Source organism: Mycteria americana, chromosome 7, assembly GCF_035582795.1.
Source record: "Mycteria americana isolate JAX WOST 10 ecotype Jacksonville Zoo and Gardens chromosome 7, USCA_MyAme_1.0, whole genome shotgun sequence".
NCBI classification, from domain to species: domain Eukaryota; kingdom Metazoa; phylum Chordata; class Aves; order Ciconiiformes; family Ciconiidae; genus Mycteria; species Mycteria americana.
Genome location: NC_134371.1, coordinates 59,852,566 through 59,866,049, shown reverse-complemented (window position 1 = coordinate 59,866,049; position 13,484 = coordinate 59,852,566). Strand labels below are relative to the sequence as shown.

Genomic DNA, 13,484 nt, shown 5'->3' with positions numbered 1-13,484 from the left:
GGGCACAGTCCCATAGGTGGGGAGCACCCGTGGCAAGGGGCAGCTCCCAGGGCTGGCAAGGCTGCGTAGTCCAGCTCCTCTGCTTGTGCTGGCTGGAAGACGGCTTAGAAACTGGAGAGCAGATAGGATACTGGATCCATCAGAGAGCATTTCCCAAAAGTGCTCATCCCCCTGATCTGGGTTGCCAAAATGCTTTTCAAAGGGGCTTGGCTTGAAAATGACACAGAGCTCATATTCCTTGAAAGTGTCTTCAGATAGCTCCTTCCACATGGCCTTTCCAGAGTCACTGCGTCCTGCTTGCACCTTCATACTCTTGGTTCTCCTGAGCTCCCTCTTCTCCAATAGGTGCAATTTCACCCCCTGCACCAGGTTCCCCAGGACAAGCAGAGCTAGTTAATGGGCTTAAGTGCTAATTAATTATTAGATGCGGGTATAGTAGGGATAGCCCAGACCTGGGTTTTGCAGACATTCAGCTTTGTTGATCAGCTCTGTCCCCTGTGTGTAGCCGGGTGCAGCAGCAGCCAGTGGCGTGGGGAGACACAGCCTTGGGGGACATCCCCCCCCAAACCCAGCGCGAGCTGAGCGCACTGCTTTGCAGCCCAGCCCACAATGCTTCTCCAGCAGGCAGACCCTTTCAAAGTCCACGGTCTAAAAATTCCATTCCTGGACTTTGTTAATGCAACTCTGCTTCAGAGCTGATCTTGCACAGCAGGCAATCGCATAGTCTGCATTAATCAGCCCTCCTTAGGAGAAGGTGGGAGACCCAGGTGTCTGTAGCTGGGCCAGAACAGGAAGGACTGGGAGAGAAATCATGACCCAGGAGCGACTGTGGCAGGTCCTAGATCCATCGTGGGGAGACCCTCGCACCCTCTCGGCTCTGCTCTGCAGTTCAGCTGCGGCCGTTGTGCTGCTGAAATGGCTGGGACGTAGGCAGATCCAGCAGAAGATGGAGGAGGCGAGGAGGACACGGGATCTGGCCCTGGAGCGAATGGAGAAGGCAGCTCACAGGTTTAAGCAAGAGGTAATTTGGGGGAAAGTGTGGGTGGGAGGAAGGGATTGTATTTTGGGTAACCAAAGAAACGGGGCAGTGCTGATCAATCCCTCTTTGAACAGTGGTTAGGGCATGTACCTGTTTTGGATCATCACCAATTTTTTTGAGAGTCACCACCCTCCCTTGTCACAAAAAAACCTCCTGTAAAGACAGCATAAAGGAAGTGTTTCTTAATACAGACCTGTTGAGGGAATCTTGAGGATGAAAGATGGATCGGAGTTTGGGACCCTCTGAATTCGATTACCACCCCAGACCTCCCTATGCCCTTTTCTCCTCATCCATCCTGACTGCCAAGCCTTTCCTCTCCCGTGCTCCTTACCTCTGCCCCTCCACAGGGACCTGTCTGCCCCATCATCTTCACAGTACAGGGGTGGCCTCACATCCTTCCAACATCTGCACATCAGTGACCAAAAGCCACTTCCTCCTGCCCTTGCCCAAGTAAAGAAGCACTTGGATTTTAGGAGGTCAGGTCCTGGGATTTGGGATTTGTGTTAAACCTATAATGAATATCTACTGCTATTCTCTTCTTGGGGGGAGTTTGCAAACAGCTCACACGCTTTTTTTTTTTCCCCATGTTAATGATAAATTTTGTAAAACTCTAGCTGGTTGAACTGCTATTCAACACATTGTCTACGAGTTAGAAGGGGGGTGAAGACCTGCAGAGGAGTAAACAGAGACAGGTCAAACCTCTCTTACAGGTTCATGCAACTCTCCAGTCAAGAAGCAGTTTTCTGCTTGTTTTGGTTCTGCTTTTATGAACTAAGACTCGGCAAATTTCCCGTCAGCAAATTCCCCACTCTGGCACACACAGTGCTGTGTGGGAGGTCTGCATTTCTACAGGGAATGAATCCTAAAATTCCCCATTCAAGGTCATTGCTGGGCAGATGTTAGAATTGGGTATTTGCAGCCTCAATACCAGCCTTTTCTGCCGTTTTATTCTCTCCGCACCCAATTTCCTACCCTTTGCAGAACCCAGGCACCCAGACTGCACATGTCCTCTCGCTGACGATGGTGGAGCTGGTGGAGAAGCTGAAGGAGGGGTCCCTGTCCCCAGAAAGCGTCCTCTACTCCTACATGGGCAAAGTGAGTGATACCTCCAGCATGGGAGAGATGCTGCATGCAGGGCTCTTCTGCAGTGGGGGCTTTCAAATTAAAAAACAGCTCGTTTGCTGGGAGAACTGGCAATGCTGGGGATTACAATTTGTCAATACTGTGATGTCTGAAGGGTGGCTTTTGGGCAAATAAGTAGGACAGAGATCCAGGGCAGAAAATTATCCCAGCAAGAAGCATGTAAAGTTTATAGGTAAGGTCTGAATAATGAATGCTGGAGGTTTGAGGAGATGAATTTTCAGCTTGAAAACTCGATTTAAACACTGTTTCCTTCCTTCCGTCCATTCATGTGTCTTGCTGTTCTTCTCTGTTCTGGAGAGGCTTTGGAGGTGACTCGGGAGGTGAACTGCGTGATAGACTTCATTCATGGCTGTGAGGATCAGCTCCAGAAACTGAAGAAGCAGAAGGAGAAGGGGCTGCTCTATGGCATTCCCATCAGCATCAAGGACCACATTAACTGCAAGGTACGTCCCTAATTCCCCTGCCTCTTGGCCTGGGGCTGGGAAAAGGCCAGGATGTCCCATCCTCATCAGGACTGGCTAAAAGTTCCCTCAGACAAGGATGTTCTGGACCAAATATTGTGGGACCAGCAAACCTGCCTTTCTTCTGATAAAAATTTTGTCTTCTGCAGAAATTTCTAACCTGCTCTGATCTGGTTTTCCCTGGGGTAGTCAGAGCCTGTTCTGCCTGTGAGAAAAGTTAGGTGTGAACTTTGTCACAGGAGGAATCAGGACTTATGTCTGTTATTGTCACAGCTCCAAACAGCACCTTTCCTGGTACCTAAAGAGCTTTGCTTCCCATCCCAAGGGCCACGTCTCCTCTGGAGGGATGGTGAAGTTTCTGGGCCAAGTGAAGGAAGAGGACAGCGTCATCGTCCAGGTTCTAAAGAGCCAGGGGGCAATCCCCTTTGTGAAAACCAACATCCCACAGACGATGATAAAGTAATTGCGTGTTCACCCTCATGAAAACGCTATGACATGTGACTCTTGCTATCTGAGAAGATGGTGGGCCCACATGCACAAGCTCCCACCCTTGTCCAAGCTAATCATGCACGTTGAGTTAATTGCCTCCTCATTTCAATCTGAAATTATTTCTCTTATATTTGATGCCTCTTTCTTCTTAAATTCAGTTGTCCCAACAAATCTACTTTATGCTGATTCTACCTGCTGGGATTAATTCCACGCTCGTCCCTGCACGGATGCTCTGTGCCCTGTATTTATGGTTTGCAGAGACAGAAGTACGTCACTGACCAGTTGATCTTCTTCTCCCCAGCTATGACTGCAGCAACCTCATCTTCGGCCAGACGCTGAACCCTCTCAACCACCAGAAGAGCCCCGGGGGCTCCTCGGGAGGGGAGGGAGCTCTGATCGCAGGGGGAGGCTCCATCCTGGGCATTGGGTCGGATGTAGCTGGCAGCATCCGCCTGCCGTCCAGCTTCTGCGGGCTGTGCGGGCTCAAACCCACAGGCAACAGGATCAGGTACATCCCAACATCTGTCCTCTTCTTCCGTCCACCGCGGAGACTCCAAAGTGTCCCCCATAGTGCATCAAACTTCGCAATAGGGTCCGTGGTTTCCTCCAGGTTTAAGTTAGCACCCTAACCTGCCTGTTTCCTTGTGTCAGCTAGGGCTAAGGGCTCTATTAACGACACGTGATGACCTCCATCTGTTAACACAGCAAAGACTTATTCAATTTTTAATAGCCCTGGCCAGGAAGCTGAAAGCAAATACTACAGGGTCATCTCCTTTTCAGATGCTTTCCAGCCCTTGCTTTGCTTGTACGAGTTTTCTGTTTATCAGAGGTGCTTTGTTCACAGATGAGGAATTAGATGCACCAGGGAAAGGAGATGATAAAAACTGTCTCTAGCCCCTAGCAGCTTACAGACCATGGAAGTCTTCCTAGCCTAGAAAGTGTCAAGTCTTTGCAGGACCTTTTGCCCTCCTGGATGTTGACTGGGGGCAAATGGGAAGTCTGCAACTCAGCAGCTCAGCATGGTGATCTGCCTTACAGCGAGAGCTGCTGCTAATCTGCTTCTCCCATTATGTTCCTAGCAAACTGGGTGTGGTTTCTCCTATCATAGGAATGGAATCAGGTAAGTCCATCCAGATGACATGTTACTACTGTCAAACCTTTGCTTCTTACATCTCCTCCTACTGCTGAAATGCCAGCAAATGTGCTTGCTCAATTATGTGTCTTATGGCCAGCCAAAATCGGTGATCTATTAGACCAGGGCCTGCCTTGTGCTATTACCTTTTTGCACTATTTATTCTGTTCTGGCTGGTGGTAGGCGTTAGCTGAATCTGAGCAGAACTGAAGCAATACCCGCTCAGGCAATGCAACGCGTAGCAGTGAGAAATGCGAGATGTGCATCCCAAAGGCCTGGGATATTTCACTGGAGATGCTTCCAGGAGTCTCCGCTGGCTTCAGCTGCTGCCAGGCGGTATTGCTGTCGGCAGGAAGGCTGCGGTCCTCGCTCCTCTTGATCAGGCCTTGTGCCTGCAGAAGGCTGGCCCAGAAGGCCAGTCTCAGTAGGTTGCCTCTGCTCTGAGACTTACAGATTGTCCCTGCTGGACCTCCTTGCGCACTTCTTGTGCATTACGCTCGTTCCCCATTCCTCTTCCCTGGCCTGACTGAGACTCTTCCGTGCTGGGCCCCTACCAGTGACTGTGAGACAGCACCAGCCCCTCTGCCTGCAGTGACAGGACCTTTGTGCTTGCAGTGACGGGGTCACTGGGGCCAATGGCAAGAGATGTGGACAGCCTGGCCCTCTGCATGAAGGCGCTGCTCCGCGAGGAGATGTTCCGGCTGGACCCCACCGTGCCCCCCATCCCCTTTGATGAGGAGGTAAGGCTCAGAGGCAATCCCATGTCTCCATTTCCCCAGCAACAGAGTGAGATCTTGGGAGGTTCCTACCTGGTTTCATGTCTCAAGATAGTGAAGGACCCAGGGAAGCAAGTGTCCTTCTGAACAGAGGACACCCAGCATGAGCAACCACAAGAAGCAGCCACACAACAGGACTGGCAGACCCCTGTTGGCTTGCCCTGATGAGACCTGCCAGATACTGACCCCTTCCCTTCCCAGCAATGTCCAAAACAAGCTTGTTGGCTCCATCCTGCCCAATCGCTAAAGGAGCTGATTTCTACTGATCAGAGGAATTCAGCCCTCACACCTTTAATTAGAGAGCCTGATTTAACAGTCACGGACCTAAGAAATCATTGCCCTTTGCCATTAGCCCTCTGCTTCTACCATCTGATCATGTCTTTCTGGCTCAGGTCCTAGGATCCTAGGATCTTTCAGTTGTCCCTGACACCCAGACAATACAGACCAGTCGCTTACCCTAGAGAAGCAGGCCCCTGAACTCTGTGCGTAGCCAGGCATCCCAGGCATGGGGTCTGTACAGGTGCTATCACACCTGCTATCTCAAAGCTGGGACATGTTCACATGGCAGGAGGTGCTGTCAGAAAGACCATGCCAAGGACCACTGCTGGAGACCTGTGTTCTGGACAACACTGCTTTCCACCAGCCCTATTGTTCCCATCATTCCTTCAACCCAGGAGACCTCAGTTGCTGCCTCCCTGAGCCCTAGAAATGGTCCAATCTTATACGTCTGGCGGGCAAGTGATGGCTCCCCTTCTCACAGGTTTACACCAGTTCAAAGCCACTTCGGATTGGGTATTATGAAGGAGATGGCTACTTCCAGCCCTCGCCCAGCATGAAACGGGCCATCCAGGAGACAAGAAAGCTCCTCCAGGATGCAGGGCATACGGTGGGTTTTCATGCCTGTGGTTGCCTGGAGCTATTATCCTGCTCCTTACAGAGTTTGGACAAGTCACTTCCCATCTCCGCTTTTGCTGCCCATAAAACAGGAACCATCCCTCCCTGCTGCAAGGATGACAAAGAGGAAGGCAAATGCAACAGTTTGTTTACCAAACCAAAGTGATCTTGCTTATATTCCTGGCCTAGCAAACAGGAGAATCACCTTCAGATATCTCCAAGTCACCCCTTTCCTAAAGCACTGGTTTTTCCATCACATTTGGTGTTCCCATATGTTGTGGTTTAACCCCAGCCGGCAACTAAGCCCCACACAGCCGCTCGCTCACTCCCCCCTGGTGGGGTGGAGGAGAGAATCAGAAGAGTAAAAGTGAGAAAACTCGTGGGTTGAGATAAAGACAGTTTAATAGGTAAAGCAAAAGCCGCGCATGCAAGCAAAGCCAAACAAGGAATTCGTTCACTGCTTCCCATGGGCAGGCAGGTGTTCAGCCATCTCCAGGAAAGCAGGGCTCCATCACGCGTAACGGTTACTTGGGAAGACAAACGCCATCACTCCGAATGTCCCCCCCTTCCTTCTTCTTCCCCAGCTTTATATACTGAGCATAACGTCATATGGTATGGAATAGCCCTTTGGTCAGCTGGGGTCAGCTGTCCCAGCCGTGTCCCCTCCCAGCTTCTTGTGCACCCCCAGCCTCCTCGCTGGTGGGGTGGGGTGAGGAGCAGAAAAGGCCTTGACGCTGTGTGAGCCCTGCTCAGCAGTAACCAAAACACCCCTGTGTTATCAACGCTATTTTCAGCACAAATCCAAACCATAGCCCCATACTAGCTACTGTGAAGATAATGACCTCTATCCCAGCCAAAACCAGCACACCATAAATATAAAACTCACAACAGTTTCCATGACCCCTCAGCTGTTGAACACAGTTTACAGATTTCTTGGTGGGTAAGTGGGAAGCGAGTTGGAGCAGTTGACCCCCTAGGGACCTCTTCTAGGCTAAATTATTCTGTGGTTCCACCAATGGGGATTTCTATATGGGAGCTCTTCCAATGATGCATATTTGGTGTTTTGAAGCCTCTCAAAATTCGTCTCTGACATGTGGAGGAGTGGAGCCTGTGCCAGGTCACAATATGTGTTAATGCCTTGGAGATGGGAAAGGACAGCGGGCAGATGCTGCTAACCCAGGTCCCTTTGAAAATGGGGTCTTGCTGTCCTACAGCAGCAAGGAGCAGCAAGGAGGGCCTAAGCTTCCCACCACTTCCCACCCACCTCACTAGCGAGGCAGGGAGGTTCACAGAGGGCTCTGTGAATCATTCATCTTTGTTGCCTCTTGAACGGGGGTGGTTTTCTTGCAGCTTGTTCCCTTTGCACCACCCAAGATTGACTATGTGGTAGATGAGCTGTTCACCAGAGGGATTTTCTCGGATGGTGCTGCTCACCTGGTGGACTGCTTGTGAGTAAAAACCCCATTTCAGTGTGGGCCATGAGACTTGGCACTGTATAGCCAGTGGTTGCATCCAGAGTGTGTATATTCTTGTGGGTGCAAACTGAATAATGAGCAGCAGAGGAGCAATTTGTGGAAGGACGAATTTAGCATGAGCAGCAGCTGGTTCACAGGAGCAGTTCACGCACACGGGTAACGCGGTAGGGTAATGAGACACCATGTGTCAGCAGTGCTGTGGCAAGTGGGTTTATGTGTGTGATTAGTCCATGGCACGTGGCAAACATCACACATTACAGAACTTCCTCCGGAGGTGCAGTGGGTTAGCCCTGGCTAGTAGCCAAATACCCACACAGCTGCTCGCTCACTTCAGGGTGAAACATGCCCAGGGTTGTATGTGGCCCCACCGCTGCAAAGCACTCCAGAGCCTTTAGGGCACTGACACCATAGGCAGTAAAGTACTCATTTCTCTATAACTTTTGCAGTGAGCATTTACACCCGAGCATCTAAACCCCCCACGAGCATCTCTTGTTCAGTGTTTTGGATTGAAACAGGCAGATTTCGTCTTTAAGACAAACCCTGCTTTGGAAAGGGCACTGCTGTTGCTGTAGCTCTGGCACAGACGGCTTGTCCTGACTTCTCCTTCGCTCTCTGCCCTTCCAGCAAAGGAGACATCGTGGATCCCAACCTGAAATCCCAGTTCAATACTTACAGGCTTCCTGCTCTGGTGAAAAGGATCTTGGCTATCATTTTGAAACCCATAGTAAGTGTGTGGACGTGTCTCATCTGTGTTACAGGAAATCTGCAAGGTGGGGAATTTTCCGTCTGCAGGGAGGTAGGCTGCTCCCCTCTGGGAGTGCTTTGCTGCTTCATATTAAGGGCTTGATGGGCTTCGTAGTGAAATACAGTTAAATACACTTAGTCCCTAAACCCAGGCTGAACTTACCAAGTGGGTCTGACAGCCTTTTGTGGGAGTTTTGCATGGGAAGGTCGAAATATGATCCGTTCTCAGGAACCCATGAGCTATACAGCTCATCCAGCAATGGGCTCCAGAGAATCGATATCACTAGCAAGGATCTAAACAGCATCCCCACATCCAGAAGATGCTCTCCAGAGCTAGCAGTGTGGTCTAGAGCCTAATTGGCACAGGTTGTGGTGATTAAATGTATAAATTAATATGGGAGTAAAACCACTTTGCTGGAAACCATACCTGTTCTTCAGAGCCACTTCTGCTAGGACAAGAAGTGTGCCCAAAATGCAATCACATGGTAGCCAGCTATTTCAGCTGCATTGTTGTTGACTAATCCCAAGTTTTTCTCTTCCCTCCGAAAGTACCCACGAATTGCTCGGGATCTCAGCGCTCTCTGTGGAGTGGGGTAAGACGCACTGAAGTAGCTCTAGAGAAAGGGGATGCACATGGATGTGTCCACCGGTTCATGCAGGTAGACACCAGCTCGCTGTGCAAAGCCCTGTCACGGGGCTGTGCAGCACAGGCTGAGCCAGATGAATATGTGCTGGCTTAGCACAGTGTTATCCAGGGCTATGCAGCCAGAGATTATTTTAAGAACTCAAGAATCCTCGTCATGGCAGGGCTAGGATGTCTCCATGGAGATCAGCACAGAGAGATACCAGCTACTTTCCCCATCAAGTGGATTCTGGTACCCAGAGCATCCTGTGCCAAGTTAATGCAGAGGTCTCTGCATGCAGGTGCAGTGTGGTGTGAAGTACCTGCCCCTCCAAGAGAGACAGAGACACACCAAACTGGGAGCAAGTGAATTTAGAAGACTGCCATGATCTTTGTCTAGGTGCCAGGGCACCTAGACATGGTGGCATGCTTTTAACGTAAGCTCTTTTAATGTACCTGTAAGCACGTGTGAACTCAGTGGAATCAGTTGGGTGATACTGTAGCGTGTTCCCAGAAGGGTCATGCGGTTTCCATAACAGTGGGCTGTCTGTGCATTTTGTTAATTGTTTTCTGTTGCCACAGTCCCAAAGCGGATTAATTCTGCCACCTTTCCAGGTCTGCCAAAAACCTCTGGGATCAGCATGGAGCAGTGGCGGTAATGTGATTTTTTTTTTTTTTTTCTTTTTCTTTACTAAATATAGCAAGAGATCCCTAAAGTTTCTAAGCAATTGCTTTGAGGTCTGTGATGGATTCGGGGTTGGAAATGGATCATGTGGAAATAAAGCAGCTAGGCTTTTCTTTGAAAGTCAAGCTTTGCAAGAAGTGATAAGAGCTCAAGGCAATAGATGTTCATGTGGAGGCCTCTACTTACTGGAGGATGGGGAAGAAAGATTATCCTTTGCTCTGCATTTTCTAAGCAGAAATTGCGTAAGAATGGCCACTAAAGATGAAGCTTCATTTTTCCTTCTTTCCGTCTCTTGGTGCAAATCATTTCAGACATTAGGTGCTATTGTCACGAGCTAAGACCATGCTTGAACTATCAAGCAGAGACCGTAGGAGTCAAAAATTGTGGTTGTGAACTCTTTGGCTTAGGTGGATTTCATATGAACTCATTTGGGATCAGGAACAAAGGACAGAAAGCGTTCTTCTGGACAACTGAGTCCAGTGCTGCCCACAAACTGATCAGGTTCCTCTTTAAAACCAGTTGAGTTTTATGCTTGCATTTGTTTTTATTGGCCGGCTCCTCTCCGCCCTGCTCTGATGGTTGGAAACCTTCACATTTCCCGTGCTGTTTATTCATTTCCAGTTTATCCTCATTTTATTCCTGCCCTTGAGCTTAAATAGCACCTCTCCTCTCTGGCATTTCCCACTGCCTTCCTCGTCCTTCATCTATTTATAGAGAGCAATTGTATCCCCTTTCAGCTGGTGTTTTGCAAGGCTGAAGAAGCTGAGCTGCTTTGGTGTCCTCCCACAAGGCAGGATCTGTGTTCCCTGGGACACGCTCGCAACCCTGCCCGAGAAGACGCGTGCCCCCAGCCTGCACCACGCAGCCTCCATCGGTGCCAGTCACTCGATGGACGTGCACGCTCACTTGCAGCGGGTCTGACAGATTGTAGGGCAGAGGAAAAACTCCTACAAACCTGCCTGGTCACTGGGCTGATGGGAGTGGTTGGAAGGAAATGGGTTTGGGGTTTTTTTTTTTAGGTGAAAACAGATTCCTCTCCCCCCCGCAAAAAAACCCAACCAAAAAGAAAACTCTTAAAAAGGTCTGTTGGCCTCAGATATTTTGAATTGGTTTTTTTAGGTGAAAACAGATTCCTCTCCCCCCGCAAAAAAAACCCAACCAAAAAGAAAACTCTTAAAAAGGTCTATTGGCCTCAGAGATATTTTAAATTGTTTTTCTTCAGTGAAACCATATTCACATTTTTTTCATCTACTGCAAACAAGAGCCGATTCAAAACTTTTGGCTAGCGACCAGCTTTTCTCTCAGGAAAAAAAATCAGGTTAGCTACACTGACTGTATTTCCTGAAAACCCATCTCATTTGTTGAACTTTCAGCAGGAAGGATCTCAGACTGCAGATGGAAATTGAAGTCAGACTGAAAAATAGCGTTGTGGCTGGGGCTTTCGTGCGAGTTGTGCAAGACCCTTGTACAGAAAACTTGGAGTGAGAGAGTTGTGCAGAAGAGGGGCTGGACCACGGGACAAATGTGTCCCTGTAACCAGAATATGGCTGCAGAAGCAGCCATACTGTGGTCCATCCACGTCTATTTACTAAGACAAAGTGGAACAGCTCTTTGAGGATGGATTCATTCATTGCCTGATGTTCAGCAAAGCTGTGGTAAACCAGACTACCAATCTAGATCTCTCTTGGATCTACAGTACCAGCCTGAATCTGTGCCTCCTGCATTGCTGGGGGAAGACCTTGGGCTTGCCTAGCTGCCTCTTGCTGCTTGTTTTTCTTACCTCTATCCTGATGCAGAATGAAAGAAGGTTTTGTGAAAATATTTTGAATTCAGGTGTTCCAGATTCTTCTACCAAAATCACCAAAGCTTTTAGGAAATTTGACTTTTTAGTCAGCTAGACATAATTCTTCAAACTATTGTTGATCCCCATTCAATAAAATTCAAAGACAAAACTGTTCATAGGAAGGATTGGGTTAATACTTAAAGAAATCAGCTCTGAAATGCCCACCTAGCATTAACGTTGAGGTCTGGGCAGCACATGGTATTCTGACAGGAAACCTAAGGGTGGAAGAACAAAATCTGTTGGCTCTTTCAAAGCACAGCTCAAATTTTATTTGATTTTTCAGTTGTATCCAGGAAGGTTTTTTTTCCTCCTTTTCCCATGCTGTAGGCATTGATCTGCCACTGCTGTCCAACAGGCACTTTGTCATCTCCTCTGTCTTTCCTTCTAGGCTTACCGCACTGAATTCATTGCTAAATGGAGGAAGCTAAGGCTGGATGTGATTCTTTGTCCTGCCCTGGGGCCAGCCTTTAACCATGGCTACGCTGGGAAGCTATTTGGTAATCTCCATTGGGGTGTCTCTGGATGCATCCACGGTGGTGTTTGTGGACGGAGCTGGAGCAAGATATTTTGGTCCCCTGGACATTTCCCAAACCATGTGCGGTGCTTGGTCTTCCCTCTGGGGAAGAAAGCAAAGGAGAGGTCTCCTCTGGGTGGGTCTCCTCATGCCCCCACCTCATCTGAGGTGCAGGTGTTTGGATTATTATGGGGCAGCAATTAGTGGCACATCTGTCCCAGTCATTCATGGGTGAGTTTCCCCTGCATCATCTGTCCTGTAGAAAGTCCAAGAGCTACTCTTGCAGCAGAGAGTGGCTGTGAGGATAGTTGTCAGAGGGGTGGTAGACCTTAGTACAAGGCCAGGCTCTTCTGAATGTGGCCATCTTACATTTCTCAAGACTTTTTAACTAGCAGAAAGGCTCATTGCCTGTGACTTGCAGAAAAAGGTGATTTTTAATAGCTTCCAGCAAACAGGCAGGGTCCTCCATCTCTCTAGCAATGGCCCTTTGGGATCCAAAATCCCCAAGACGGTGTTACAGAACTGGACATCTGGATTACTTGAAAAGATAGCTGGGATTTTTCCCTGGGGTATGGGAGACATAGATGCAGCCTCTGAATCAGATCAAATACTCGTATCTGTCTCTCCCAGAGCAGGTCTAAACTCCATGCAACTGACAGGTGAAGGCATGGGTCTCTCTCTGGTCTCAGCAGCCACGTGGCCCTCAAACCTCTCCATCAAAAGTCCCTTTGCAAGCAGCATGTTTTCATGGTCTCTTCAGGTCCAGCAACTCCAGTCTACAATTCTTGCAACCCATATTATCATCTGAAAGTCATTGCTGGCCCAGCACACTAAATTTTGCCATTTTGCATGCTCTGTGTGGTCTTTTCCAGCTGCGACCTCCTATACCAATTTATACAATGTCTTAAACTTCCCTGCTGGGGTGGTGCCGGTCAGCACGGTCACAAGAGCCGACGAAGAAGAACTGAAGCATTACGAAGGGCACTACGGAGACCCTTGGGATAAGAGGCTGAAAGAGGTCAGCGGGGAAAGAGCTTAAGTCTTAGCAGAAGGTTACGACTGGCACAGTGACACCTCTGGCACATTGTCCCAAGGCTCGTCTACATCTCCTGAGGAGAGTGGGAGCGTGTTTAGTAATGCAGTTTGCATACACCACGTTACTACCCTGCATGTGGTGCAGCTAGGCTGGTGTACATCAGCCTGACAACTGTCCCCTTACATGTCTTCCTCTGTCTTCTCTTCCTATAATGTCAAAAGACAGCGTTCTCTCTTGTGCCTCCCCAGGTGCTCTGGTGCTCTGACTCAGCACCATACTTAATTTTTTCAGGCTGTGGAAGGAGCCGTGGGGCTACCAGTGGCTGTCCAATGCGTGGCTCTGCCATGGCAGGAAGAGCTGTGCCTTCGCTTCATGAAGGAGGTGGAGACACTTGCCCACGGCACGAAGAGAAACGTGTGATTTCTGGGAACCTGTCTTCACTATGATGACTTTTCATTCCCTGCCCTTCAGTCCAGCCACCTTCTACCTGATGCACAAAGCGAAGTAGATAGCGACCTGCAGACTCTGAGCTACCGTTTCAATAAACTGGCAATAAATGCTGTTTTAAAAGTCAGCAAAAATCTCATCTCCGTCCAAATTGTCCTTGTTAGACTTAAATTGAGTCAAAAAA

The 13,484-nt window shown here is 49.0% G+C and overlaps 1 protein-coding gene across 1 annotated transcript; it reads left to right on the top strand.

The window, feature by feature from the left end:
- Positions 1-811: 811 nt before the first annotated feature.
- On the top strand, positions 812-13,273 carry LOC142413216 (vitamin D3 hydroxylase-associated protein). Its single transcript, XM_075509268.1, has 15 exons — positions 812-1,021; positions 2,021-2,134; positions 2,482-2,625; positions 2,969-3,102; positions 3,434-3,640; positions 4,212-4,252; positions 4,880-5,004; positions 5,801-5,926; positions 7,285-7,382; positions 8,034-8,133; positions 8,703-8,746; positions 9,391-9,430; positions 11,692-11,800; positions 12,690-12,835; positions 13,145-13,273. The coding sequence occupies exons 1-15, from the start codon at positions 812-814 to the stop codon at positions 13,271-13,273; spliced, it is 1,767 nt and encodes a 588-aa protein (XP_075365383.1).
- The last annotated feature ends 211 nt before the right edge of the window (positions 13,274-13,484 follow it).